The sequence below is a fragment of the Cervus elaphus genome, chromosome 29 (genome assembly GCF_910594005.1).
Source record: "Cervus elaphus chromosome 29, mCerEla1.1, whole genome shotgun sequence".
Taxonomy (NCBI): domain Eukaryota; kingdom Metazoa; phylum Chordata; class Mammalia; order Artiodactyla; family Cervidae; genus Cervus; species Cervus elaphus.
The window spans coordinates 1,761,892-1,789,073 of NC_057843.1; the positions used below are offsets into that span (position 1 = coordinate 1,761,892).

The 27,182-nt window shown below is 46.9% G+C and overlaps 1 protein-coding gene across 3 annotated transcripts in view; it reads left to right on the top strand.

Moving 5' to 3' along the window:
- The window catches only part of PALLD (palladin, cytoskeletal associated protein), a 383,456-nt gene that overhangs the window by 597 nt on the left and 355,677 nt on the right, over positions 1 to 27,182 (top strand). For all 3 annotated transcript variants that reach the window (XM_043890641.1, XM_043890645.1, XM_043890640.1), the window contains exon 2: positions 11,419 to 12,501. In XM_043890641.1, the coding sequence (XP_043746576.1) occupies positions 11,483 to 12,501 (1,019 nt within the window). In that variant the 5' untranslated portion in view covers positions 11,419 to 11,482. The remainder of the gene's footprint in view (positions 1 to 11,418; positions 12,502 to 27,182) is intronic.

Genomic DNA, 27,182 nt, shown 5'->3' on the forward strand with positions numbered 1-27,182 from the left:
ACTTTTTAAACGTTGAGAGTAAAGGCATACATTTTAAATTCTATCTATGCACAAAGTTTGTCTTTTTTTTTTTCAAAAGATAAAGCTTATCAAAGGAAACTACAGTGCAGTCAAATTTAAGCTTTATGGTAAAATTTTATATCATGTCATTGTAAGTTACACATGAAATTGTCTCGAATCCAACAGATGAGGTTGATACAGAATGATTTCAGGCTCATGTTACTTTTTCAACATTTGCTAAAAATACTAATTACCTTCTAGTATGAATAATGTGTCCACACCTAGAGCCCACTGCCTGACAATATAACACTGACCAAGTTCCCTCAATCATGAACGTGCAGAAATGAAATCCTTATTACAGGATAGATAAGCTTTTCAATATACTTTTTACTCAAAGACAGAACCCACCTCCATTACCCAGATTTTAAACATCAGAGTCTATCTGACAAATTATTACAAATAGCCCATCCCCATGTGTGCTCAGTGTGGTCCGACTCTTTGGGACCCCATGGACTGAAGCCCACCAGGCTCCTCTGTCCATGGGATTCTCCAGGCAAGAATACTGGAGTGGGTTGTCATTTCCTCCTCCATTATGAACAGCAGATAAGGCCTAAGAGATTCATTAAGGCAATATGTACTCTGTGAATACATGATTACATTTTCCTAGAACACAGATCTGTCCTTCTGCATTCCCATGTCTAGTATGACTTAGGGTCCCCATCTCAGCTCCATCCAAACCACTGTGTGTTGCTAAAGCAGAAAGGGTCAGAGCATACTTAGCAGTAGAAGAAAAATCTGGATTACATGGGACAGTTACAATCACTTTGATTTCTTTACCTCATTTTTGTTTAAATGTAGAGGGTAGAATTAGTCAAGGTTCAAAATAAATCTGACACATACTTAAAGAGATACCAGCTGAAATCACCAAGGCCAAGACAAGAGCCTGCACTTCACTGATACGTGTGTGTGTGCGCGTGCGTGTGTGTGTGTGTGTGTGACATCAAAGGGAATTGTGATATCTGAGCTCTAGCCAGTAATTCAGGCATCTGGAGGCGATGGCCGCACCCCAGTTAAATTCCAGTAGAGCAGCTCCCACAGATTCAATATGGTGGATAAAATGGTATCTGATGAGGACACTAGTAACTGCAAACACTTTCTCTGGAAACACTTCATATAACTGTTGTGGGCATGAAATCAGCTATCATGTTATGTCTCTGAAGCTGAGGTACAATACTGTCTGGGAGTATTTAAAGCTGGAGAAAAAATATGCCATGCCTTCCTATGATGACAACTTGCTTAAAGATTAGGAAAGAGTGGAATCCACATGTGTTTATTAAAAAATAGTTGATAAAATTGTTGTGCATTTTTTTTGCATCAAACAGGGTTTAACAAAGTTTTCATATTTCCCTTTTGTCCTATAGGGCCCTTGGTAAAAAGAACATTAGAAAGAAAGAAAGGAAGGGAGGGAGGATTGATTTTAAAATGATGATTACACAGCTGATTCACTTTGTTGGACAGCAGAAACTAGCGCAACACTGTAAAGCAATTACATGCACTGGTGTGTGTGTGCACTCAGTTGTGTCCAACCCTTTGTGAGCCCGTGGACTGTAGCCCATAAGGCTCCTCTGTCCAGGGGATTTTCCAGGCAAGAATATTGGAGTGGGTTGCCACTTCCTTCTCCAGGGGATCCTCCTGACCAAGGGATGGAACCTGCATCTCTTACATCTCCTGCATTGGTAGGCAGATTCTTTACCACTAGCGCCACCTGGGAAGACCCAATAAAATAAAAACATTTTTAAATACTTGGAGAAATTAAAAAACAAATAAATGATGATTAAAGAAGACAACTGAAGTAACATAAACATACTTTGTTTAACCCTTCATGAAGTGGACAGCCTGTTTTGGAAGAGCTGCACCCTGAGGAGGAAGGCACGAAGCTTTATAGGAAGAGAACAGGGAAGAGAAAATGGAAATAACTTGATTGGCGGGGGTTGCAGAGTCACTGTTGTTTGGGGTGAGATGAGCAAGGAGATAAATTGGGAAGCCAGCACTGGTCTGGCTTGGGGCTGGCTGACCGCATGGAAATATTTCAAGCAGAGTGTCCCTGGTAGCTCAGCTGGTAAAGAATCTGCCTGCAATGGAAGAGACCCGGTTCGATTCCTGGGTCGGCAAGTTCCCCTGGAGAAGAGATAGACTACCGACTCCAGTAGTCTTGGGCTTCCCTGGTGGCTCAGATGGTAAAGAACCCAATGCAGGAGATATTAGAGACATGGATTGATTCCTGGGTCGGGAAGATCCTCTGGAGAAGGGAATGGCAACCCTTTCCAGTATTCTTGCCTGGGAAATCCCATGGACAGAGGAGCCTAGTGGAATACAGTCCATAGAGTTGCAGAGAGTTGGACACAACTGAGCAACTAAGTAGAGAGTGTCCTTAAGGACACAGAAGTTCCCCATGCTTTGGTTTGCTGGCATGGGCCCCCAGGCAGGAGCAGCTCCATGTTTGACCTAACCTAAAAAAGTTAATTCAACAGAAGGAAGAAATTTTAGATAAGAACTGCGTGTGCTTCCAGGACAAGAAAAAAAAATGCTTTAAAGCTTTTTCAAATTTGGTTTTTATAGTTCAGGTTTTATTTTTAAATATTTTTAGCCCTGAATCTTTGTACCAATAGTTTTTAATACTTTTAGTAACTGTTTAAATAGGAAAATAAACAGAAGGCAAAATGCTAAATTAAATATTGAAATCACTCAGAATTTCCACTCCCACCCCAAAGATAGCAGCAACCAAAGATTCCCCTAACTGCATGACTCCTTACCCACCACAGACGTAATCAGTGCCCACTGCCTGATTCCCAATCTTGCAACCTTCCTGTGTATTTATATCTAAGTATCTATGTACTTTTAACTGCCCTGTGAAATGTTGCTGCCACTGTCTTGACTCTCTAAAGGACCTGGCCCCTACAGTTCAGAATACTGAGTGATCCTTGCTGCCTGTCAGTCTTTTTCTAACATCAAAGACTTTTCCCCTTCAAAGCTGTAGTAGCTCATCAATACCTGCAAACTATTCCATAAACTACTGCAAAAACACTCCCTTTATCTAAATGATTCAAGTAAATATACGTAATGTGCTCACCGAGAGAAGACAAACGTGGCAGTCCCATGCAGGTTTCAACTGTAAGTCTCCTATTTCTTGCCGGTTCAACTTTGGCCAAACAATTGGATGTTTTTATGCCACAGGTTAAATAATCAAAAGAAATACAGTGTTTACCCTATTATTCTCAGGATCCAATGGTTCACTACAGATTTTCCTGGACTTACATGGGGCTCCCTCCTGGCACACCCATCCCAAGTTGAAAATGCCTTGAATACACCTCATTTATCGACCAGCCCAGCCCACCTTTGTTACTAACCAGGGCTCTTGGCCTCCTTAATCAATAGAAATTGATCAGAGGCCTGAGGAGAAATTCAGACAAGGCTTTACTAGGGCCCCTGCTGCAGAAGCAGGGATAGAGAACAGGTTCCCTTGCTCACTTGCTCCCTAAGCGGGTGGTCAAGCCACCCCGTTATATGGGATAAGGGTGGTGGTGTGTCCAGGGGCCGAGCTGGAAGGGCGGCTTAGGTGGCGTGCCCGCCCCCCCCTCCCCCCCACCGCCAAGGCGTTGGCGTGTGCAGAGGGCATGTGCAGCGCCTGCTTGTGTTTCAGATGCTTCAGCTGGCAGCTGGGCTTTGTGGTGTCTTTGTATCTTGCCATCCATAATTTAGGGCTTCCCAGGTGGCACTAGTGGTAAAGAACCTGCCTTCCAATGTAGGAGATGTAAGAGAAGTGGGTTCTGTCCCTGGGTCAGGAAGATCCCCTGGAGGAGGGCAAGGCAACCCACTCCAGTATTCTTGCCCGGAGGATCCCATGGACAGAGGAGCCTGGTGGGCTATGGTTCATGAGGTCACAAAGAGTCGGACATGACTGAAGCGACTAGCATGCACATCCATAATTTGCCCCAACCGCTCATGCAGTTATTTTTAAGCCCTTATAGCTTGTTTATATTCTGTTGCTGGAGGAGACGATTGTCCAGGTGCAGGCACTGCAGCAAAGGCCCCAGGTTCCGGCCTGTCTCACCGTCAGTGTGCCTAGAGCACTTCCATCAGCCTGCAGTTGGGCAAAACCATCTAACGCAAAGCCTGCTTTTCAATAAAGTGTTGCGTATCCTGTGTAAGTGACTGACTACTGAACTGACAGTGAAAAGCGGAGGAGTTGTCTGGGTTCAGAAGGGTTGTAAGTACATCAGTTGTTTACCCTCATGATCATGGGGCTGACTGGGCACAGTGGCCACTTCCCAGCATCTCCAGAGAGGATGGGATTATGTCACTGGCGTGGGAAAAGAAACAAGTTCAAAATTCCAAGTACAATTTCTACTGAAGGCCTATTACTTTCATAAGGGACAGCCTTCAGCTCAAAACTTGCAAATGGCACTTCTTGGGGAAGGCGAGCTATCATTGTTTGCAACTGAATTCTTCTCCCTCCAAGACTCTGTTGCTTCTCATGAGGTGCTTTATCTTCCTCAACGTCTCAGTCAGGGAATCTTTTTATCAGTATATTTCAACAGCCAATGTGCCTTGCCTCTGGAGACAGTGTAGGGGGTGTCTACAAGTGTTTTCTGACCCACAAAATAAAGGGTTATCCTGGATAGCATAGGTCTTGTTTTCAGATAATTATCCCCCAAGGTCAGCAGCTCTAAACACAAATGTTATTCATAATTTTAAAATCTATCTTTCTGTCTTCTCTATTAGTTATGCATTCATCTGTGAATCATATACATTTATATGTCTATTACATATTGAGGAACTCAAAAATAAGTGTTTTCCCAACCACCAAGATAGCAATGCTGAGACAATTTAATAAGATAAAAATTGCTTATGTCAGAATGTGATATGCATAAGAAATATTAAATGTTCAGTGAAAACTTACTTATAGGCTCTATATTTCATAGTTGAATATGGGTCCAACAGACCAGATAATGTGAACTTAGGGAGAAGTTGTACACCATAAAATTAACAGTGAGAAATAACCTATAAATTGAGTGGCATGAAATTCCTTCAGAATGGATGAAATATGCACAGGGGTACAACGGCATAGGTGACCACGGGAGTTAGCATCTGGCAGCAATGCTTCGTTGGGGTACACCAGGTGTGGACAGCTGCCTGCCGAAGGTCAAGACAGACAGACAGCAACGATGCCTCCTAGCCTTTTCAGACCCTCCCAAACCCGTGCTTTACCGAATGTTTGCTCATGACTGAGAGTCTGGCACCACGTGTGACTGTCATCATCACCGGCTGGAGGAGGGCGCCCGCAGCTCCTCCACTGCACAGTTCGAGAGTCTGAAGCACTGCTGGCCCGAAGTGTCCTCCTGCTGTCACTGTCACCCCGCCCCACTGTGGGAACAGCTGCGGTCCGTGGACACCCATCCAGCCGTGCCGCTTCACTTGTTCCCTAACAACTTTGGAAGGTGATCCGAGGGATAAAACACATTACAATTTCCCAAGATCAACTAACAGAAGATCAATGACCAAACCAAGCCTAAGAAATCAGAACCTGACATCTTCTGTTGCCTAGTTTTTGGGCGTGTGTACAGTCGCACAGTCGTGTCTGACTCTTTGTGACCCCACAGACTGTAGCCCACCAGGCCCCTCTGTCCATGGAATTCTCCAGGCAAGAATACTGGAGTGGGTTGCCATTCCCTCCTCCAGGGGATCTTCCCGACCCAGTTATTGAACCTGGGTCTCCTGCATTGCAGGCAGATTCTTTACTGTCTGAGCCAACAGTGGAGCCCTTCCACTTTTTAGTTTTCCCTATTAAAATGGCAGCTCCTTAGGGCAGAGAAGCCCCCTTTCCTCATGGCTGTGTCCCCAGCCTGCAAAAGAGGCATGTAGTAGGCACTCAGAGAATCATTGCTGATGAATAAGAAATAAGACAGAAACATGCTTTGACTAAAAACATTTGTATTTCTATGACTCAGAATTTAACTCTGAACTTGCTGGGACCCATGATCAAGGGTATCAACATTCACAGAATTCCCCTCATCTAATAGTAGAGATGCCAGAAAAGGAATGTCTATCTGGTTCTGAATATTTTCACAACAAACTTTTCTTGATGGTAATGAAAACCATAAAAATCACTATCTCTATAGATAATGGTTTTCTTTCAGACCTACCACTTTTGTTTTTGTACAGTAACACCTATATATATTTTGTGTGTACTTGTTAATGGCTATGAACATGCAACACTGATTACTTTATCAAGTCCTTCTCAGAAAGCAGAGCACAGGCGTTGAGTGACCACTGATAAGACAGGTGACAAAACTAGGCAAAGAGCAGAACGCCTCCTCAGTGAAGAGATCCCAGCCCAGGGAGAAGCATGGGGCCAGGGGCTGAGAGCAAGAGGAGGTCACAGACAGGTCTGCATCTGCCATGGCCGTGTGGCTCCCTCTCCTGTCAAATCCCACCCAGGACTCAAACCCAGCTCAAACACCAGGTTGGCTCTTCCTCAAGTGCCGTGATCATGACCTACCCCCTGCCAGATGTCTGCCACACAGAGGCTGTCACACACCTGCGTTCCTGACCTCCACAGGGCTCTTAACTCATACTTATAGTTCAATAAAATGAGTGTATAGCAAAATAGCTGCAAACAAGGTTGTTGTTGAGTCCCTCAGTCATGTCCAACTCTTTGCAACCATGGGGACTGTAGTTCTCCAGTCTCCTCTGTCCATGGGATTCCCCAGGCAAGAATACTGAAGGGGGTTGCCACTGCCTTCTTCAGGGGATCTTCCTATCACAGGGATCAAACCTGTAAGTCCTGCATTGGCAGGTGGATTCTTTACCTCTTCCCTGAGCCACCAGGGAAGCCCTCAGAAGGAGGAGTGAATTTGACTGACTGGGCGGTCACCAACAAAAAGTGAAATTAAGTACAGTTTTCAAGGAGCTGGAGTTGGAAACACAGAACAGACAGGAAGGGCAAAGAAACTGCATGTGCAAAGCGTAGGGATGTGGCAGAATACAGCTGTTGACAGCAGTGAGTGGACGGCTGGACACAGGGACACAGGACCTGTCCGAGTGACGTGGGGCGTGAGACCAGAGAATTCACGCTTCACTGGCCATCCAGGAGTGCACAGGGAGCCTGCCTCCTACCTCCCGACCTCCTCTTCCTGTAGCGGGGGCCCCACTGGGGACAAAGGAGCACAGGAGTGACACGGCCAGACTTGTGTGACTTCTCCCACCGGCAGATCTCCCGTGTCAACAGCCGTCACCACGGCCCTCCCTCCTCCTCTTTGGTTTCTCTGACCTTGTCTAATCCCTCTTCCTGGGATACGGTTCCTGACAGAGGACGAAGCTTGCCTGGCTCACCTTCTTCCTTGTATAGTCAGCGAGGAACAAACAGTTAACGGAATTCACGCCGTTGGGATGAATGACCCACTCTGGGAAAGGATGAGTGACCAAAACCCACAAGAAACGCTTCTTCCCCTGAGGCGGCTGGACCCACAGGCTCTCGAGGAAACCAAGTGACTAAACCACTGACAGGGAAGACACGAAGGCGATGGAGGGGAAGCGGAGGGAGCCTGCGGAGATTCTGCTTCCCTCAGAGAGGAGACAGAGGCGGGCAGAGACATACAGACGTGCGCCCAGACTCACCCAGACTTGCCCGCCGTCCACGCTGCGCTGCAGCGGACACTCACCTCACGCCCTCTTCACTTGCTTTTCAGTGAGCTGCATTTTCTTTCCGTTTTTGCCCCCATAAAGTTGCTTTATTTTGATTCCCAGTAAAGCAAGGGAGAGAGAAGAGGTGACTGCAGGTCAGAGTGTCGACTCCGCCTGGGGCCCCGAGTCTCGGGCGGGCCGGGGCCGGGGAGAGCCGTCCGGTGGTGCAGCGAGCACGCGGCTCTTCTGGGGGCGGGGCCCCGCAGCCCCGCCCAGCGCGGAGCAGGACCACGCTCAGTGCGGCCAGGACTTCCGCCCGACGCCCGGGCGGGGCCCGCTGAGGGCCAGCAGCGTCCGTCACCGTCAGCGGCACGCTCAGGGCTGCCGCTGCCCTTCCCCGCTGCGACCTCTCAGCCCCGGACCACGCTGCGCACTCGGACGGCTACCAGCTAGGGCACGTGCGCGTCTCCGTCCTCCACCCCAGAGCGGGCAGCTGCCCTCGGAGCGGTGCGACCCACACGGAAAGCACCACCTCCCTCCTCAGGGAGCCCAACACCTTTCCACCCGCTATCTCCTCCACGACGTAGTGGAAGCGGGAGGCGGGAAAAGGCAAGGGCCGCGGGGACACGCCATCATCTGAAAGCAGGCCTAGAGTCGGAGGCGTGAAGGGACCCAGGCCCGGTCAGTGAGCAGCCCTTGGTGGCCCACTCAGCCAGCCGTCGGGGGAGCGGTGGTCGTCAGCCTGAGCAGTGAGATAAGAGGCAGGTCTGTCTTCTCACCTAGCCTCAGGCCAGCGGGTGTGCTGGGGGCCCAGAAGTAGTCTGGGGGGTCTGCCCTGCGGGCTCTGGAGCCTCACCAAGGCCGCTGCTGGCCAAGCCCAGACCTCCGGGTGGCAGCGACCCTCTCCCCATGCCCGCCTCTGTGATCTGATGGCGTCACCCATTTGCATGGCACCTGCCCCATGTCTGGGTGTCCTGAGGAGCCTGAGGCCAGCTGGGTCCTAGGTGCCCGGCTCCCTCAGCCGTGACCGCTAGACGGGTGAGAGGCACTGGCTGAGCTCTGCCTTCTCTCCAGGACTGGGGCAGGGGAGGGTGACAGCTGCGCCTGGGGACCTGGCCTTTCTTGTCACATCAGAGAGGAAAGTTGGTTTGGTGGAGATTTACAAGAGCATTGTGACGGTGCCCTGCCTCAAAAACAGAGGCTGTAACACCAAGACATTTGCCACAACTCACCACGACGCCTTCCCCTTTCCGAGATATGGGCTCTGCTGAGAGCTTTTGGAGTTTGGAGTTTTAAAGGCAGAAACCACCCGTCACCTTACAGGACCTGCAATAAACCTTTCTCTGCTCCAAACTTCAAGGTTTTTATGTTTTTCTGCCTCATTGTGTGTCAGGCACAGGGATCACAGATGGGGCTCTTGAGGTGCCTTGAAGTAGCTGCCCCTGTAGTAGGTGTTGGGGGTCCTGAAGATGCCCACTTCCCAGTCGTAGGTCACCCTCATACACCAGGGCGCCAAGAGGCCCACCCCAGCTCCTCCTGCAGCTCCTTGAGTGGCAGCAGCGCCTCCTGTGATCTGGGCCACCTGCCCCCTCGGTGTGCCCCCAGCACTCGTGGTGTGTTGCATTTTGTGTCTTCTCACCAACACACAATTGCCAGAAGCACTGGGGGAAATAAGCCATGAAACCTCAGCACTATAATGGAGATGTCTGCAGTTGTGTTTCTTTGCTTGAAAGTGAAAGAGAAGTCGCTCAGTCATGTCTGACTCTTCGAGACCCCATGGACTGCAGCCCACCAGGCTCCTCTGCCCATGGGATTTTCCAGGCAAGAGTACTGGAGTGGGTTGCCATTTCCTTCTCCAGGGTATCTTCCCAACCCAGGGATCGAACCCGGGTCTCCCGCACTGCAGACAGACACTTTGCTTACAGCCTCTTAATTTGGGGGTTGGTTGAATAACACGGCAATCTCTGAAGCATACTTTTCTGGTGAGTTTGGGCCACATAGAAACCTCTCCCTCCATCCACATTATGAGCACTTTCCTGAGTCCTGTGCATTTTTTAGCGGTAATATTGGGGTCACAGATTAAACCTGGACTATATATGCCCTCCTGCTATGATTTTCTCTTTCACCGTGCAAGCAGTTTATAAACGACACCTGATTCAGACAACCGGATCCCATCAGGTGGCACATCTCACAAGTGTGAGATGAACAGTGTGGGCTCTGGGGTCATCATATGGGGTGGAGTCTTGGCTCCCTCTTGAGTTTTTTTTCTTTCTAAACAGGGGCTGCCAGTTTTGCGGTCTTCTGTTTGGGGTGTTGGCTTTTTTAATTTATTATTTTTAGCTGCACTGGGTCTTCGTTGCGGTGCTTCGGCTTCTCGTTGCGGTGGTTTCTCTTGTTGTGGAGCACTGACTCTAGTGCACGAGGGCTTCAGTAGCTGCAGCAAGTGTGATCAGTAATTGTGGCTTCCAGGCTCTAGAGCACAGGTTCAATAGTTATAGTGAATGGGCTTAGTTGCTCCTCAGTATCTGGGATCTTCCCAGATCAGGGATCATCGAAACTGTGTCCCCTGCATTGGCAGGTGGATTCTTAACCACTGAGGCATCAGGGAAGTCCTAGTTGTACAGTTTTTAAGGAAAATAATCTGTATACTGGCTGTGAGTAAATGCCTCCCCCATGCTGAGCGGTCCAGTGATTATCTGCCCCTTTATGAGGAAGTTTGCTGACTACAGCAGAACTGTCCATTTGCACCTGAAATGCAGTAATCAATTTTCAGCTCTGCCTTGAATTAACTAATGAATGAATGTGAATGCACATATGGGCACACCAGGAAAGGAAGAGCTGAAAAGGTTTCAAAAATTTCGTCAAAAACTAAACACTAATGAAAACAAATCAAAGTGCATTTTGTGGTTTAGAGTGACATAAGCAGAGTCAGATTTGCTTAAAATCTCAACACACTCCTATTCTCATAACATCAATGAAATTAGAGCTGTAAGAGAGGTGGGTGGGTGGGGGGGATGGAGGGGGGGCCTGAGAGGCGAAAGCCCTGGACCACTCACAGCACCAATGGCAGGGTCACCCTCCTGAATTATTTAAAGAGCTTTAGTGAGATGCTTGGGCTTCCCCAAAGTGCCAGGTGTAAAGAATCCTCTTTCCAATGCAGGAGATGTGGATTTGATCCCTGGGTTGGGAAGATCCCCTGGAGGAGGGCATGGCAACCCACTCTGGTATTCTTGCCTGGAGAATCCCATGCACAGAGGAGCCTGGTGGGCTATAGTCCACAGAGTCACAAGGAGTCAAACATGACTGAAGCGACTGGCACAGCACAGCACAGAAAGATGCTTAGTATTCACTCAGGGGCAAATATCAAATTAAAATAATGAGCAAGGAACTTCCCTGAGAGTCCAGTGGTTAGGACTCTGTGCTTTCACTGCAGGCAGTGCAGGTTCCATCCTGCACTTACTTACTTCCATTCTGGAAGTAAGATCCCACAAGCCAGATGGTCGAATAAATAAAAATAGAATTTAAAAAATTAGGAAAAATGGTCAACGATAAACACAGGTATGCTTGACACTTCTTCCAACTTATAGAGGAAAATTATTTAGAAGGTATGTTTTCCCCTTAATGTTTCTCCCAACTTGTGGATGAGTAGTACCGTGGTCACACGCGCGCGCACGCACACACACACACACACCCCCAGTCGTTCCTACTAACGCAGGTGTGTCTCCTGTCCTTCAGAGCCTGTGTTCAAGACACCGGCCTTCCTGTGGAAGCGGACCGAGTGCATGAGCGCCTCTCGACTATGTCCGAGACGTCCTCCCACGACTCCTTCTACGACTCGCTCTCGGACCTGCTGGAGGACGGCGAGAATGCGGCCTTCTTCCCGGGGCTGTCGGCCTTCCTCAGCCAGGAGGAGATCCACAAGAGTCTGGACCTGGCCCGCAGAGCCATAGCCAGCTCGGAGACGGACGACTGCGCCTGCGAGGAGGTCCCGCAGCGCTGCAGCCCCTCACCCAGGAGCCGCCGGAAGCCGCCGGCCCCTCAGGAGGCCCGTGCGTCCCCGGGGACACCTGGGGACAGCAGGCGGGCACCTGCCACGCCTCCGCCAGCCGAGCAAGCCGAGCGCATCTCCTCGCCCGCATCGCGGAGGAAGCCCGGAGTCTCGCCCCTGCTGGCCAGGCCCAGCTACATCCGGAGCCTGCGCAAGGCTGGAAAGCAGGTGGCCAAGGCCCCCGGCGCCAGCGCCAAGCCCAGGGTCGCGCGCCCCGGCAGGGCCGGCCCCCAGAGCCCGCTGAACGACAAGGCGGCTACCCTCATCGAGGAACTGACCTCCATATTTCGAGAAGCCGCCAAGCCCAGAACCAGGAGCCCGGACGGGGAGTCCTCCTCCCCGGACAGCGGGTACCTGTCCCCTAAAAACCAGCCGTCAGACCCAAGGAGCGCCTCGGCCAGCCGCAGCCCCACCCGGGACCAGCAGGATGTGGAGGCCAGGGCCAGGCTCCCAGCACCCGGGCATCACCCCACCCGGGACCGGAAGGACGTGGAGGCCAGGGCCAGGCCCCTGGTGCCTGGGCATCACCCCACCCGGGACCGGCAGGACGTGGAGGCCAGGGCCAGGCCCCCAGCACCCGGGCATCACCCCCCGGTGGCCCAGGATGTGGCCCGGCCCAGCCGCAGCCCCTTGTCCCCACCGCCCCTCAGCGCCCGCCACCCCCCAGCCGCTCCCCGCTTCATCCAAAAGCTGCGGAGCCAAGAAGTGGCAGAAGGTAGTCGGGTCTACCTGGAGTGCAGAGTCGCTGGGAACCCACCTCCTCGGGTCAGGTAGGACTCTGGTTGCGGAGATGCGATGCTTTGCGTGGACTTCCACTCTTAATGTGAGAGAAGAGATTTCTGTTACAAGGCAAGGGCTTGGCTCCCCAAGCGCACAGAAGCAAGTATTATGGCCCTGGCTTTTGAGAAAAGAAAAAGCTCCATTGCGAGTTGGACCAGCAGGGAGACAGGAGGCAAGGTTCAAATCCAGTTCTCGATCCAGGGATCAGGGTGGAATTTAAGGGTTTAGGAAATTTCAAGCTTGGAAGCTGCCTTGATGATAGTCCACAGTTAGCACCTCATGCTGGAGCCAGGTCGTCCTCACTGAGGGACTCCTTGCTTTGTAAAGCACAAGTGTGGCAGCTTTTCTATGCTCCGATATCTGCAGACTGAAAATGCTGGGTTTGTGGTCGTCCTGGAGACAGCTAGGGAGCAAGGGGTTGGGGCGGTGGGGTGTAGGGGGGTGCATATTGTACTTGCACAGTGCTGTCTCCCTACAGTAACTGCAGGTTTCCTCAGTACACCTATGGAAGGAGCTATGTCCGTTTAAGCTTGGTGATATTTTACATGGGTTTTCTTTGTTCGTGCCTCAGTCTTGAGGGAAGTAGGGGTGAAGCCTTCTGCTAGCTGCTTCCTGCTGATGAGGGATTTGGGTTTTTATGAGTGGAATGAAATTGTTTTGCACTTACCTATAAATATTTGCATGTCCCACCTTGAACTCTGAAGTCTCAGGCAATCATCCTGTGAGTCTGAGCAGGGTGGGGGAGGGTAGGTTGTGGGGGGTGGTGCTCCTTAAATGTAGGAGGTGGACAATGAGGACAGAATTTGATGAGTAAGAGGATTAACCCTGAGATACACAGAACTATGGCTCCTAACTTTAACAGTCCTTCCAAACAGACCTTATTTCTTTGGGAATCCATGAAAACCTGTTTTTAACATTTTAGTGATTGAATTTGGATTTATGTAAGCCTGTCCCAGACTCTTAGGTCAAAATGGTCTGCTTTTGAGATGCTACTGTCTTCTCGTCTTGGCCAGGTGGAGTCTTAGCTGTCTGTTTCCTTTTGAAGAGTTACTTAAAGTACCTGGGAGTGGGGTGGCCAGGGTGTGACTACTTTAGCTTTCCTGGAGGATGTGTAACCAGGAGGACGTCACAGGGGCTATTTCACATGCCTGCACGGATTCTCACTGTATGGGTTTGTCCAAGTGTAAGGAGGATGCAGTACTGGGGCTTGTGCAGTGCGAGCGGATGTCCGTGGGAAACCCTAATGGGCTAGACACATTTATGTATAGAAGAGAAGACAGCACCACATTTTATCAAACGTAATGCTGTTACCATTGAGACCTTCAGGAAGGTCTCCCGTAGAACATCGTGTACAGGCTCAATAGGAGCTTGTTTTCTGGGCCACTCTGACCCTCAGCAGGGAAGCTGGTCAGACCTTATCCCAGGTTACTCTGGTTTCTTGGCTTGTCTTGGCAACTGTCTTTTTGAAGGAATGATTCATTGTTTCCCCATGGACTGAGGTCTCCAAGAACCATGAGCTTCATCATGTTCCAAGGGCCTTGACACCTTTGAGTCACCTCAGCCATGAGAGCTCCTCTGTTGTCAGTTTGAATCGGAAGAGACGACCTCAGACAAGGAATTATTTCTTGGGGGAAGGCCTCTGTTACTGCAGAACCTTTCTCTGTCCTATGTGGAAAAGCCTTGCCACCGCGATGGCATCACCAGCGCCTAGACGTTTCTACAGTGTCCCTGGCACTTGGTGTAACAGTGAAGTCTATTTAACCACCATCCCCTGGATCTGTCCCTCGGGCATGCAACCCTTTTATCATCAGGGTGGCCCAGTTTTAGGACTGTTTCTGGTGCAGATCAGCAGTTAGGATTACCTTTCGGATGCTCATTTGCATTTACCAACAATGAACTGCTGGAGTCCATGACATGTCGCAGCCCTCCCATCACGGGTTCCTTGGTGTAGATGAGTAAAATTCTGTCCATTAAACGTTTGGGATAAACCCATCATAAACCCGGCCTCTGTGGCTTTTTGTCCTGACCGCCATCTAAGTCCCCAGAGTCTGCATGAACTCCCCGTGCATGCTGGATGATCCATTTCCAGATCCGAGGCTTCAGCAAGCATGGTCCACACTCAGAATTAGTGGTAGGGTCTCTGAATCTGGGCCTTTGGTTCTGGATGCTTGTTGTGCCGCCGGATCCACCTATTTCCTTTAATTAACTGCTAATCCATTTTGGGTGACCCAGGCAGCACCCATCGGCTGCTCCTCCTGGCATTTTAACAGCATTTATTAATAATAAGGCTTGTGTCTCCTCTGTGTGTTTCATTTCTCTCCTTCCTGACATCAGTGGACCTCTCTTTCCAGGTGGCCCCACACGCACATACAACAGAGAAGACAGACTTGGAGTCAGTGTGTGTGGTCACTGTCTCTTAGCTCCTAGGCTCAGGGTGTGATGAGGGCAGTGAGCTCTGGGCAAAAGGACCCGGACGCTGGCTTATGCTTCCAGGGCTTCCTGATGAGCTACAACTGCACACCCTCCTTGTCTGTGAAACTGGTCCCATCCTTGAGTATTTCTAAAGGCTGACCAGTCAGGTCAGGTCTTCAGTTATTTGTATACAGTTGTGAGCAGGCTCTCCTGTTGTCCTGGGCAGCAGAGTGGCTGGGTCTAGAGTAGATACTGCCTGTAAGGTGACATTCAGGATGTCAAGTGGTGTGCCTCGTATTTGCCTCATCTCCCTGAAGTAAGCCCATATCCACTGTTTTGTTCTAGTAAAGGCAGTGCATGATGTGGGGTGTGCCGAGGGTTCATTTTTCAGCCTCTTGTGAAAGGCTGCAATCACAGCCCAGAGGCAAACTGGCAATCCTTGATGTAGGTGCCCAGTTGTTTAGAAAAGTAGGCTACAGGCCTTCTGTTGATATCTAAGTGTTAACTTACCTCCAAGACTCATGCCTCATCTTTCATGCACAAACTACCTGGGCAACCAAATGCTGGGCTCTTCAAAGTTTCTTCTCGGTGGTGTGGAATACATTATGACAGCTCAGAGTCCAGCTTAATGGCGTATTGTCATTTCCTTTAAGAGCCTCATGTTTGTGTTTGGCTGAGTCCAAGATCAGGAGTCCAAAGACGACAATACTCAGCCATTCCTAGGAATCCTCACAAGCGCCTTCTGGGGGTGGCTGCAGTCACCCTAGTTAATGTCTCTCTTTCATCTGGCAGTAAATTTCTTTGTCCTTTTGATACTTCAAACCTTAACTAGTTTAGAGTTGGTTGAGAAATTGTGTGCTCTTCCCTTGCAAACTTTATCTAATCGTATTTTGGTCTTAAGTTTCCTTAGTTCTACTAGCAGTTATTCACTCACACATTGGAGTAAGGCTCCCTCATTTAGTGGTAAATCCATTAAGTCCATGGTGAAAGCTTCCCTGAAGATGGTGGGGGTATTCTTAAATCCTTGTGGGAGTTCCATCCAGCAGTGTTGTTGTTTCACATCAGTCTCTGGATCGTCCCATTGAAAGACAAACCCCCAGGACTCAGGACTGAGGGGTATTCAGTAAAAGGCATCTTTTTTCCAGTCCAAAACTATAAACCAGCAAAAGTCTCCAGATAAAGTTGTAAGCAACATCTACGGATTTGACATCATCACATTATTTCCTCTACAATTTGGTTAATGACCTTCAAATCATAAATAGAACTGTTATCTCTGGTCCTGGGTTTTTGTATGGATGGGATTGAAGTGTTACATGAAGATCAACAAGGTCTGAATAATTGATATTTAAAGAAGGTGATTGTCAGAGGCTTTATACCTTCCTTCATGTGCCTCTTTAGATGCCTGTTGCTTTATATTTGGACTTCCTTGATGGCTCATAGGGTAAAGAATCCGCCTGCACTTCAGGAGACCTGGGTTCAGTTCCTGGGTCGGGAAGCTATCCTGGAGAAGGGAATGGTTACCCACTCCGGTATCCTTACCTGGGAAATCCCATGGACAGGGGAGCCTGGTGGGCTACAGTTCATGGGGTGGCAACGAGTCAGACATGACTGAATGACTGGTACTTACTTACTTAAATTTGGAACCTTGTCCCCTGGACAGAGTTTTACTGCTACCGGGACAGCTGTCTTGGCTCTTTCTGGCCTTCCATCATTCCAAACATCGCTCTTAACCTTTTGCAGAATTTCTTCAGGACGTCCAGGTGAGGCTTGATCTTCCAACTGTAAAGGTGAAGCTTGGAGGGCAGAGGCTTGACCTGGGAGTGCACTTAATGTTCCCCACAAGGGAAGAGGGCATCAGGGCAGGTCCAGCTGGGCGTCCCACATCCACAGCAGTGTATCATCTGTCAGCTTTCAGCCCTCTCAGGGAAGGGGGAGGTGTTCCCCTGGGCCCTTGCTATACTCCCTGGATCTCGGTCAAGCTATTTGGTTCAGGAACCCCATTGAGGTCTGGTTATTAAACATTCCTTAGCCTTGCTCAATCCCCTTGGGTCACTGCGGTCCCTTCTGGGTCAGCTCCAGGCATGGTCTGTGCCTCCCAAGTCCTGATTTGATGATTTGGTTTTGATTCAGGCTGCTGCTGCTAAACCACTTCAGTCGTGTCTGACCCTGTGCGACCCCATAGACGGCAGCCCACCAGGCTCCCCCGTCCCTGCGATTCTCCAGGCAAGAGCACTGGAGTGGGTTGCCATTTCCTTCTCCAACGCATGCATGCATGCTAAGTCGCTTCAGTCATGTCCAACTCTGTGAGACCCCATAGACAGCAGCCCACCAGGCTCCTCTGCCCACAGGATTCTCCAGGCAAGAACACTGGTGGGTCCCCATATCCTTGTTCTGTGTGATTCAGGCAGCCTTCCCTAATACCATCCTGTGCTTCTCCACAGGAGGGTGTTCATGAAGGCCTGCATGCAGCCCAGTTAGGGTGATGAGTAGTGAAACATGTAAAGAGATTCTCTGTTTTCTGAGGGTCATCTCAGTAAGATGGCTTATTATTTCTCCAATTGTGTAAGTTCAAACTGAAACTTGTTTTGGCCTTGGTCAGAGTCCCCTGTGTTGGCCTTGGTCATCTAAGCCTTCTGGGACCTGCCCTAATAGAAATGCCCTGCCTGGGGTAGAGTGCTCGCTAGGCAAACTGAGCACCCTGGTGGGTACGGGGAGGAAGGGGTGTTTCTTTATGATGATCGGATAAGGGCAGCCCTGGGAGGGCTGTTGGCACCCTTTGCACTGCTCACAGGAAGACCCCCTTCATGGGCGGGGGAGCCATGAAAGGGGCTGCTGGAGGGGCGTCTGGATGTAGTCGGTCATTATTCGGCTTTGACTCGATGCACACAGGCTTTTCCTGAGGTCCTTCCCTCTGAACCACAATCTTACATCTCTTCTGCAAATTCTTATTCCAATATAAAGGGCTGAATGATTGTACGATTAACCCCATTTTTCCTCTCTCTAACAAAACAAGTCTAATTTTAAAATAGTATCATAGTTCAAAGACCCATTCTCTGACCATTTTCCCTGAGATTCCACCTACTACCAGGGCCAGGCAGTGTTACAGAGAAAATAATTTTCTTCTTTTCCATTGGTTTATAGTTAACCATTGACCAGTTCTGCAAGAGTTCATGCCAAGGGACTGCAGTCAGGTGTGCTATTAACATTCCCCATTTGAAAGATTGCTCTCAGGATGACTGAAGCCAAAGGATTCCACGGAGGTGCCTTGGGTGGAAAGTCCTCTCTCCCAGGCACAGGGTAGGTTCTTCTGGGATGGACTCCTGTGAAACCACTACAGGTCACGGGGGCAACGACCGGCAGTCAGGGAGCAGTGTCTTCTGTCTCCTGAGTCAGAGGGCCTTCATTAAATCAGGCTTAAAACTTTTCTTTCAGTCATCCAACAGCCTCCCCCTATTAGCCAATGCTAACAAACAAGGCCCATCTAGTCAAAGCTGTGGTTTTCCCAGTAGTCATGTATGGATGTGAGAGTTGGACTATAGAGAAAGCTGAGCACCTAAGAATTGATGCTTTGGAACTATGGTGTTGGAGAAGACTCTTGAGAGTCCCTTGGACTGCAAGGAGATCCAGCCAGTCAATCCTAAAGGAGATCAGTCCGGAATATTTATTGGAAAGACTGATGCTGAAGCTGCAAACTCTAATACTTTGGCCATCTGATGCAAGGAACTGACTCATTGGAAAAGACCCTGATGCTGGGGAAGATTGAAGGTAGGAGGAGAAAGGGGCGACAGAGGATGAGATGGTTGGATGGTATCACTGAGTCGACGGACATGAGTTTGAGCAAGCTCCAGAGTTGGTGATGGACAGGGAAGCCTGGAGTATTGCAGTCCGTGGGGTTGCAAAGTCAGACACGACTGAGTGACTGAACTGAACAGAACAAACAGACATAAACCAACCTGAACAAAGAAATCCAAGGCTCTGGAGCTTTAACCCAGGGTTCAGGACTGTAACTTGAACTTTAGAAATGAATTGGGGGTACAGTTACCCTGCTGTGTTAGTCTCAGGTGCACATCAAAGTGACCCAGTTATTGTTGCTCAGTCGCTCAGTCGTGTTTGACTCTGTGACCCCATGGACTGCAGCACCCCAGATTCAGTTATACATATACATATATCCACTCTTCAGATGCTTTTCCCATTTGGGTTATTTCAGAATATTGAGTAGTGTTCCCTGTGCTATACAGTAGGTCCTTGTTGTTTGTCTATTTTTTTTTTTATGTAGTACTGTGTGTGTGTTAATCCCCAGCTCCTAACTATATTCCATACATGAGTGATATCATATGATGTTTGTCTTTCTCTGTCTGACTTACTTCGTTTAGAATGATAATCTCTAGGCTTATCCATGGTGCTGCAAATGGCATTATTTCATTCTTTTTTATGGTTGAGTAGTGTTCCATTGTATATATGTACCACATCTTCTTTATCCATTCATCTGTCAGTGGACATTTAGATTACTTCCATGTCTTGACTATTGTGAATAGTCCTGCAGTGAACATTGAGGTGCATGTATCTTTTTGAATTATGGCTTTCTCTGGATCTGTGTCCAGGAGTGGGACTGCTGGGTCATATGGTAGTTCTATTTTTAGTTTTTTAAGGAAACTCCATACTATTCTCCATAGTGACTGCAACAATTTACATTCCTACCAATGGTGTGGGAGGGTTCACTTTTCTCCACAGCCTCTCTAGTATTTATTGTTTGTAGACTTTTTGATGATGATCATTCTGAACAGTGTGAGGTAATACCTCATTGTAGTTTTGATTTGCATTTCTCTGATAATTAGTGATATTGAGCATTTTTTCAGTGCATTTTGGTCATCTGTATGTCTTCTTTAGAGAAATGTCTATTTATATCTTTATATATTTTTTATTATTTTTTTTATATTGAGCTGCTTGAGCTGTTTGTATATTTTGGGAGGTTAATCCCTTGTCAGTCAATTCATTTGCAAATATTTTCTTCTATTCTGTGCGTTATCTTTTCATTTTGTTTATGGTTTCCTTTGCTGTGCAAAAGCTTTTAAGTTTAATTAGTCCCATTTGCTTACTTTTTTTTTTATTTTAAGTACTCTAGGAGTGGGGGTCAAAAAAAGATAGTGCTGCAATTTATATCTAACCAGGACTTTTGAGGACTTTTTCTATTTCTCCCCAGGGTGGGGCTCTAACCCACGATCTTGATGAGGTTATTAGACAGTTCAGGCACAGGCATGTTTCAGCAGGGTTACGTCAGGAACTACATCTGACCCAAAAGCAGCACAAGGAGCCCGAGTCCGGAGCTGGGGAGGCAGGAAACTGACAGCCGCTCCTGCAGACAAGTGCGGCCAAGGTGGCCACTCAGGGTCAGGGCTGAGGGCCCACGTCCCCGTGGCAGGGGGTCATGACACCCGGGCCCCTTCGCGGTCACCAGAACTTGTGACCGAGCAAGGGCTGGCTGCCAGACAGGCACAGGAGCCAATACGGTAGCCCTGGAAAGCACTTCTTTTGAGGAAAGAAAGTGCTTCATTGTGAGGTCGACCAGCAAGGAGACTGGAGGCACGGCTCAAATCCGTTTACCCGCTCCAGGGATCAGGGCAAAATTTAAGGGGTTCAGGTAATTTCAAACTTGGGAGCTGATTTGCTAATCAGCGCATGTGAGCTCCGGAGCTGGGAGTCAGGTTCTCCTCTGTGAAGGGCTCTGACGGCAGTGCTTGCATGCTCTGTTCCCGGACTGAAGACACGCAGTTGGGCCATCCTGGAGATGCGGTTTCCCTCTTACACATGTGTGTGCAGAGCTGCCTCTGTAAAATAACTCAGGTTTGACCAACCCACTACCTGCCTAAGGAGGCAGTGAATTCCAGCTAGCCAGTGTTTCACGTCCTGCACAGTGAGCCCCCTGGAGCAGGAGGTCATGTCTTCAGTGACCCGCAAGGCAGAGGTCCCGTCGTGGCAGACATCGGTGCACGGTAGACATCAATACTAGCTGAGCTCTGGTCCCTGGCCAGTGGGTCTGCCGTCCTGAACCAGTGCTGCTGAGGGGGCGGGGTGGGAGGCGGTGTTGGCAAAGGATGGGGCAAGCAGACAGAACAGCATGTTGCTACAGGGGGCCCCAGCATTAAGGTAGCCAGTAAGATGCCCAACTGGTACAGTCAAGTGCTGGGCATAATTTGAATATTTACTGGAGATGGTTAAAGTGTGGCTGAAACCAGAAGTTTTCTGGCAGATGAAAGGCACAGGGTGTGTGTGACCAATCACAAGGTCAGCCCCAGCTGTGTCCGGTCTGAGCATGGGGTCCATGGGCACGTGTTCACTATGCTGAGCGCACCACACCTTCAACGTGGCAGAACTTACCCATGAAGACAGAGACACCAGGCAGGGTGTGGACAGGCCTGTTGCCCATGCCCGGGTCATGGGCAAGACATGAGAGGGCAGACAGCAGACAACAGCAGGTGAGGAGTGTGCAGTTAGTGGGAATCGCTGATCACTGACACCACCATGCCCACTGTGATTTCTCTGCATCCTTCTATGGGCACAGAGGGTATAGCATCTGTACCTCCTGTGCAAAGAGGTTGAGGAGCGACCCTGGGGTCAGACTCCAGGGTCTCCCATCACGACTCCACTCTTCACCAAGTGTGTACCTAGACAAGTCATTTTGTGATTCAGTTTATTCATCTGTGGGAATTATGATACCCACTCCCACTGTATTTTGTGACTAAATAAAATAGCATGTGAAAAAATAAAACAGTGCCTTGCATCTAGTGACTGTTGTTTTACTATTACCTTTTATGGCTAATATTTCTCATTTCTTAATTTCATATGCCAAAATGAAAATAACAATTCAAGTCAGGATTATACTATGGAAAATAAGCCATTAATGCATTTATTTGGAAAGTTTTGATTTTATTAATGAACAGTGTTTCACCTAAATTACATAAATATAAAAATTAATTCAAAATTAAGAAATTCAGCAAAAAGGTAAGGAAGACATCACTGGCTACAAGCTGCAAGGCTGGTACTTGCTAATGTAGCATTTCACAAATCACAAACTACTGCTCACCAGCACCCACTGACACACACTTTGCTGCCGCTGGCTCCTTGGGCTGACAGACCATCACTCACAGACATGAAGTAAGTCAGCATCACCGACAGGAACTGATGGAGTCAGAGGCAAAGAATTTTTTTTTCAAACCAATTTGTTCAACTAACTCACCTTGAGTCAGTTTTTACACAGTTTGTGTGCATGCTAAGTTGCTTTAGTCGTGTCCTGCTCTTTGTGACCCCATGGACTGTAGCCCGCCAGGCTCTTCTGTCCATGGGATTTCCCAGGCAAGAATACTGGAGTGGGTTGCCATTTCCTCCTCCAGGGGATCTTCCAGACTCAGGGATGGAATTGGCAGGCGGGTTCTTTACCACTAGCGCCACCTGGGAAGCCCTTTTACATGGTTTACATCTCCTTTAGAAGCTGACAGCAGGGGGCAGCAAAAAACTTCCTAATGAGTTTATTTAATTAAATATCTCATCCTAAATTCTGCATTGGGCCTCCCTTGTAGCTCAGCTGGTAAAGAATCCGCCTGCAGCGCAGGAGACCTGAGTTCTATCCCTGGGTTGGGAAGATCCCCTGGAGAAGGGAAAGGCTACCCACAGGAGACCTGAGTTCGATTCCTGGGTTGGGAAGATCCCCTGGAGAAGGGAAAGGCTACCCACTCCAGTATTCTGGCCTCGAGAATTCCATGGACTCTGTATAGTCCATTATTTATCTTTTCTATAAAAAAAAATTCTTATCACTTTGCTTGTGATGGAAGTGAAATTATTTCTTTTGGATTCTATTTAGATGTCTTTAACCCACTAACCATGGGAACAAATAATTATTTGTTAGAAATGCATTCATGTGTCACTCAAAACAGTTCCACAGATTTTCAAACTGCACACTGCTCCACTGACTTTGACTCCAAAATAGCCCCCTTCTAAACATATTCTTAACAAAAAGTAATCCATTTACCCATCAAAGGATTAATTCAAGTGAGCCTCCCATAACTTCTGTGTTAAAGTTCACTTAACCATTTCATAGTTTGGGGGCCATCCAGTGCAGGCTTCTGCCTTTTCTCCTTGGGGGGAGAGGAGAATTAATGTAGTTAGTAGCTACAGGATTATTAACTAGTTTCTCTTGTCATCTCCCAGTCTGCCAAAGCCCATGACCAATGTTAGTCATTAATGTTGTGCCCTTCTAGAAATTAAGTTTCTGATGAGAATGCACCATTTTTTAAAGTTAGCCAGGTTGTTTTGTTATCCTTTGAGGGTTTTTTTTAGGGGGAAAGTGTAAATGTACATTGAAGTTTCTTGATCTCTGTTCCAAGATCTTGGTCCCTCTGCCATGCATTTGCAAATGCACCAAATGCCTAGAACCTTTGAGCTCCTTTCCCCCATGAGAATGGGAGATCCTGAAGAGGAAACCTTCTTGGAAGGGAATTTTGTATAAGGAAGACAAATTTTATTTTTTTTTTCTTTTTTGCCAATTATTTTTATTAGTTGGAGGCTAAATACTTCGCAACATTGCAGTGGGTTTTGTCATACATTGACATGAATCAGCCATGGAGTTACATGTATTCCCCATCCCAATCCCCCCTCCCACCTCCCCCCCTACCCGATTCCCCTGGGTCCTCCCAGTGCACCTGGCCCGAGCACCTGTCTCATGCATCCCACCTGGGCCGGTGGTCTGTTTCATCATAGATAATATACATGCTGTTCTCTCGAAACATCCCACCCTCGCCTTCTCCCACAGAGTCTAAAAGTCTGTTCTGTACATCTGTGTCTCTTTTTCTGTTTTGCATATAGGGTTATCATTACCACCTTTCTAAATTCCATATATATGTGTTAGTATACTGTATTGGTCTTTATCTTTCTGGCTTACTTCACTCTGTATGATGAGCTCCAGTTTCATCGATCTCATTAGAACTGATTCAAATGAATTCTTTGTAACGGCTGAGTAATATTCTATGGTGTATATGTACCACAGCTTCCTTATCCATTCATCTGCTGATGGGCATCTAGGTTGCTTCCATGTCCTGGCTATTATAAATAGTGCTGTGATGAACATTGGGGTGCACATGTCTCTTTCAGATCTGGTTTCCTCAGTGTGTATGCCCAAGAGTGGTATTGCTGGGTCATATGGCAGTTCTATTTCCAGTTTTTTAAGAAATCTCCACACTGTTTTCCATAGTGGCTGTATTAGTTTGCATTCCCACCAACAGTGTAAAAGGGTTCCCTTTTCTCCACACCCTCTCCAGCATTTATTGCTTATAGACTTTTGGATAGCAGCCATCCTGACTGGCATGTAATGGTACCTCATTGTGGTTTTGATTTGAATTTCTCTGATAATGAGTGATGTGGAGCATCTTTTCATGTGTTTGTTAGCGATCTGTATGTCTTCTTTGGAGAAATGTCTGTTTACTTCTTTGGCCCATTTTTTGATTGGGTCATTTATTTTTCTGGAGTTGAGCTGCAGGAGTTGCTTGTGTATTTTTGAGATTAATCCTTTGTCTGTTGCTTCATTTGCTATTATTTTCTCCCAATCTGAGGGCTGTCTTTTCACCTTACTTATAGTTTCCTTTGTAGTGCAAAAGCTTTTAAGTTTCATTAGGTCCCATTTGTTTATTTTTGCTTTTATTTCCAATATTCTGGGAGGTGGGTCATAGAGGATCCTGCTGTGATTCATGTCGGAGAGTGTTTTGCCTATGTTCTCCTCTAGGAGTTTAATAGTTTCTGGTCTTACATTTAGATCTTTAATCCATTTTGAGTTTATTTTTGTGTATGGTGTTAGAAAGTGACCTAGTTTCATTCTTTTACAAGTGGTTGACCAGTTTTCCCAGCACCACTTGTTGAAGAGGTTGTCTTTTTTCCATTGTATATCCTTGCCTCCTTTGTCAAAGATAAGGTGTCCATAGGTTCGTGGATTTATCTCTGGGCTTTCTATTCTGTTCCATTGATCTATATTTCTGTCTTTGTGCCAGTACCACACTGTCTTGATGACTGTGGCTTTGTAGTAGAGTCTGAAGTCAGGCAGGTTGATTCCTCCAGTTCCATTCTTCTTTCTCAAGATTACTTTGGCTATTCGAGGTTTTTTGTATTTCCATACAAATTGTGAAATTATTTGTTCTAGTTCTGTGAAAAATACCGTTGGTAGCTTGATAGGGATTGCATTGAATCTATAGATTGCTTTGGGTAGAATAGCCATTTTGACAATATTGATTCTTTCAATCCATGAACACGGTATGTTTCTCCATCTGTTTGTGTCCTCTGATTTCTTTCATCAGTGTTTTATAGTTTTCTATGTAGAGGTCTTTTGTTTCTTTAGGTAGATATACTCCTAAGTATTTTATTCTTTTTGTTGCAATGGTGAATGGTATTGTTTCCTTAATTTCTCTTTCTGTTTTTTCATTGTTAGTGTATAGGAATGCAGTGGATTTCTGTGTGTTAATTTTATATCCTGCAACTTTACTATATTCATTGATTAGCTCTAGGAATTTTCTGGTAGAGTCTTTAGGGTTTTCTATGTAGAGGATCATGTCATCTGCAAACAGTGAGAGTTTCACTTCTTCTTTTCCTATCTGGATTCCTTTTACTTCTTTTTCTGCTCTGATTGCTGTGGCCAGAACTTCCAACACTATGTTGAATAGTAGTGGTGAGAGTGGGCACCCTTGTCTTGTACCTGATTTTAGGGGAAATGCTTTCAATTTTTCACCATTGAGGGTAATGCTTGCTGTGGGTTTGTCATATATGGCTTTTATTATGTTGAGGTATGTTCCTTCTATTCCTGCTTTCTGGAGAGTTTTAATCATAAATGAGTGTTGAATTTTGTCAAAGGCTTTCTCTGCATATATTGAGATAATCATATGGTTTTTATCTTTCAATTTGTTAATGTGGTGTATTACATTGATTGATTTGCGGATATTAAAGAATCCTTGCATTCCTGGGATAAAGCCTACTTGGTCATGGTGTATGATTTTTTTAATATGTTGTTGGATTCTGTTTGCTAGAATTTTGTTAAGGATTTTTGCATCTATGTTCATCAGTGATATTGGCCTGTAGTTTTCTTTTTTTGTGGCATCCTTTTCTGGTTTTGGAATTAGGGTGATGGTGGCCTCATAGAATGAGTTTGGAAGTTTACCTTCTTCTGCAATTTTCTGGAAGAGTTTGAGTAAGATAGGTGTTAGCTCTTCTTTAAATTTTTGGTAGAATTCTGCTGTGAAGTCATCTGGTCCTGGGCTTTTGTTTGCTGGCAGATTTCTGATTACAGTTTCAATTTCCTTGCTTGTGATGGCTCTGTTAAGATCCTCTATTTCTTCCTGGTTCAGTTTTGGAAAGTTATACTTTCCTAAGAATTTGTCCATTTCATCCAAGTTGTCCATTTTATTGGCATAGAGCTGCTGGTAGTAGTCTCTTATGATCCTTTGTATTTCTGTGTTGTCTGTTGTGATCTCTTCATTTTCATTTCTAATTTTGTTAATTTGGTTCTTCTCTATTTCTTAATGAGTCTTGCTAATGGTTTGTCAATTTTGTTTATTTTTTCAAAAAACCAGCTTTTAGCTTTGTTGATTTTTGCTATGGTCTCTTTAGTTTCTTTTGCATTTATTTCTGCCCTAATTTTTAAGATTTCTTTCCTTCTACTAACCCTGGGGTTCTTCATTTCTTCCTTCTCTAATTGCTTTAGGTGTAGAGTTAGGTTATTTATTTGGCTTTTTTCTTGTTTCTTGAGGTAAGCCTGTAATGCTATGAACCTTCCCCTTAGCACTGCTTTTACAGTGTCCCATAGGTTTTGGGTTGTTGTGTTTTCATTTTCATTCATTTCTATGCATATTTTGATTTCTTTTTTGATTTCTTCTATGACTTGTTGGTTATTCAGAAGGGTGTTATTTAGCCTCCATATGTTTGAGTTTTTAACAATTTTTTTCCTGTAATTGAGATCTAATCTTACTGCACTGTGATCAGAAAAGATAACTGGAATGATTTCAATTTTTTTGAATTTTCCAAGACCAGATTTGTGGCCCAGGATGTGATCTATTCTGGAGAAGGTTCCGTGTGCACTTGAGAAAAAGGTGTAGTTGATTGTTTTGGGGTGAAATGTCCTATAGATATCAATTAGGTCTAGCTGGTCCATTGTGTCATTTAAGGTTTGTGTTTCCTTATTAATTTTCTGTTTAGTTGATCTATCCATAGTTGTGAGTGGGGTATTAAAGTC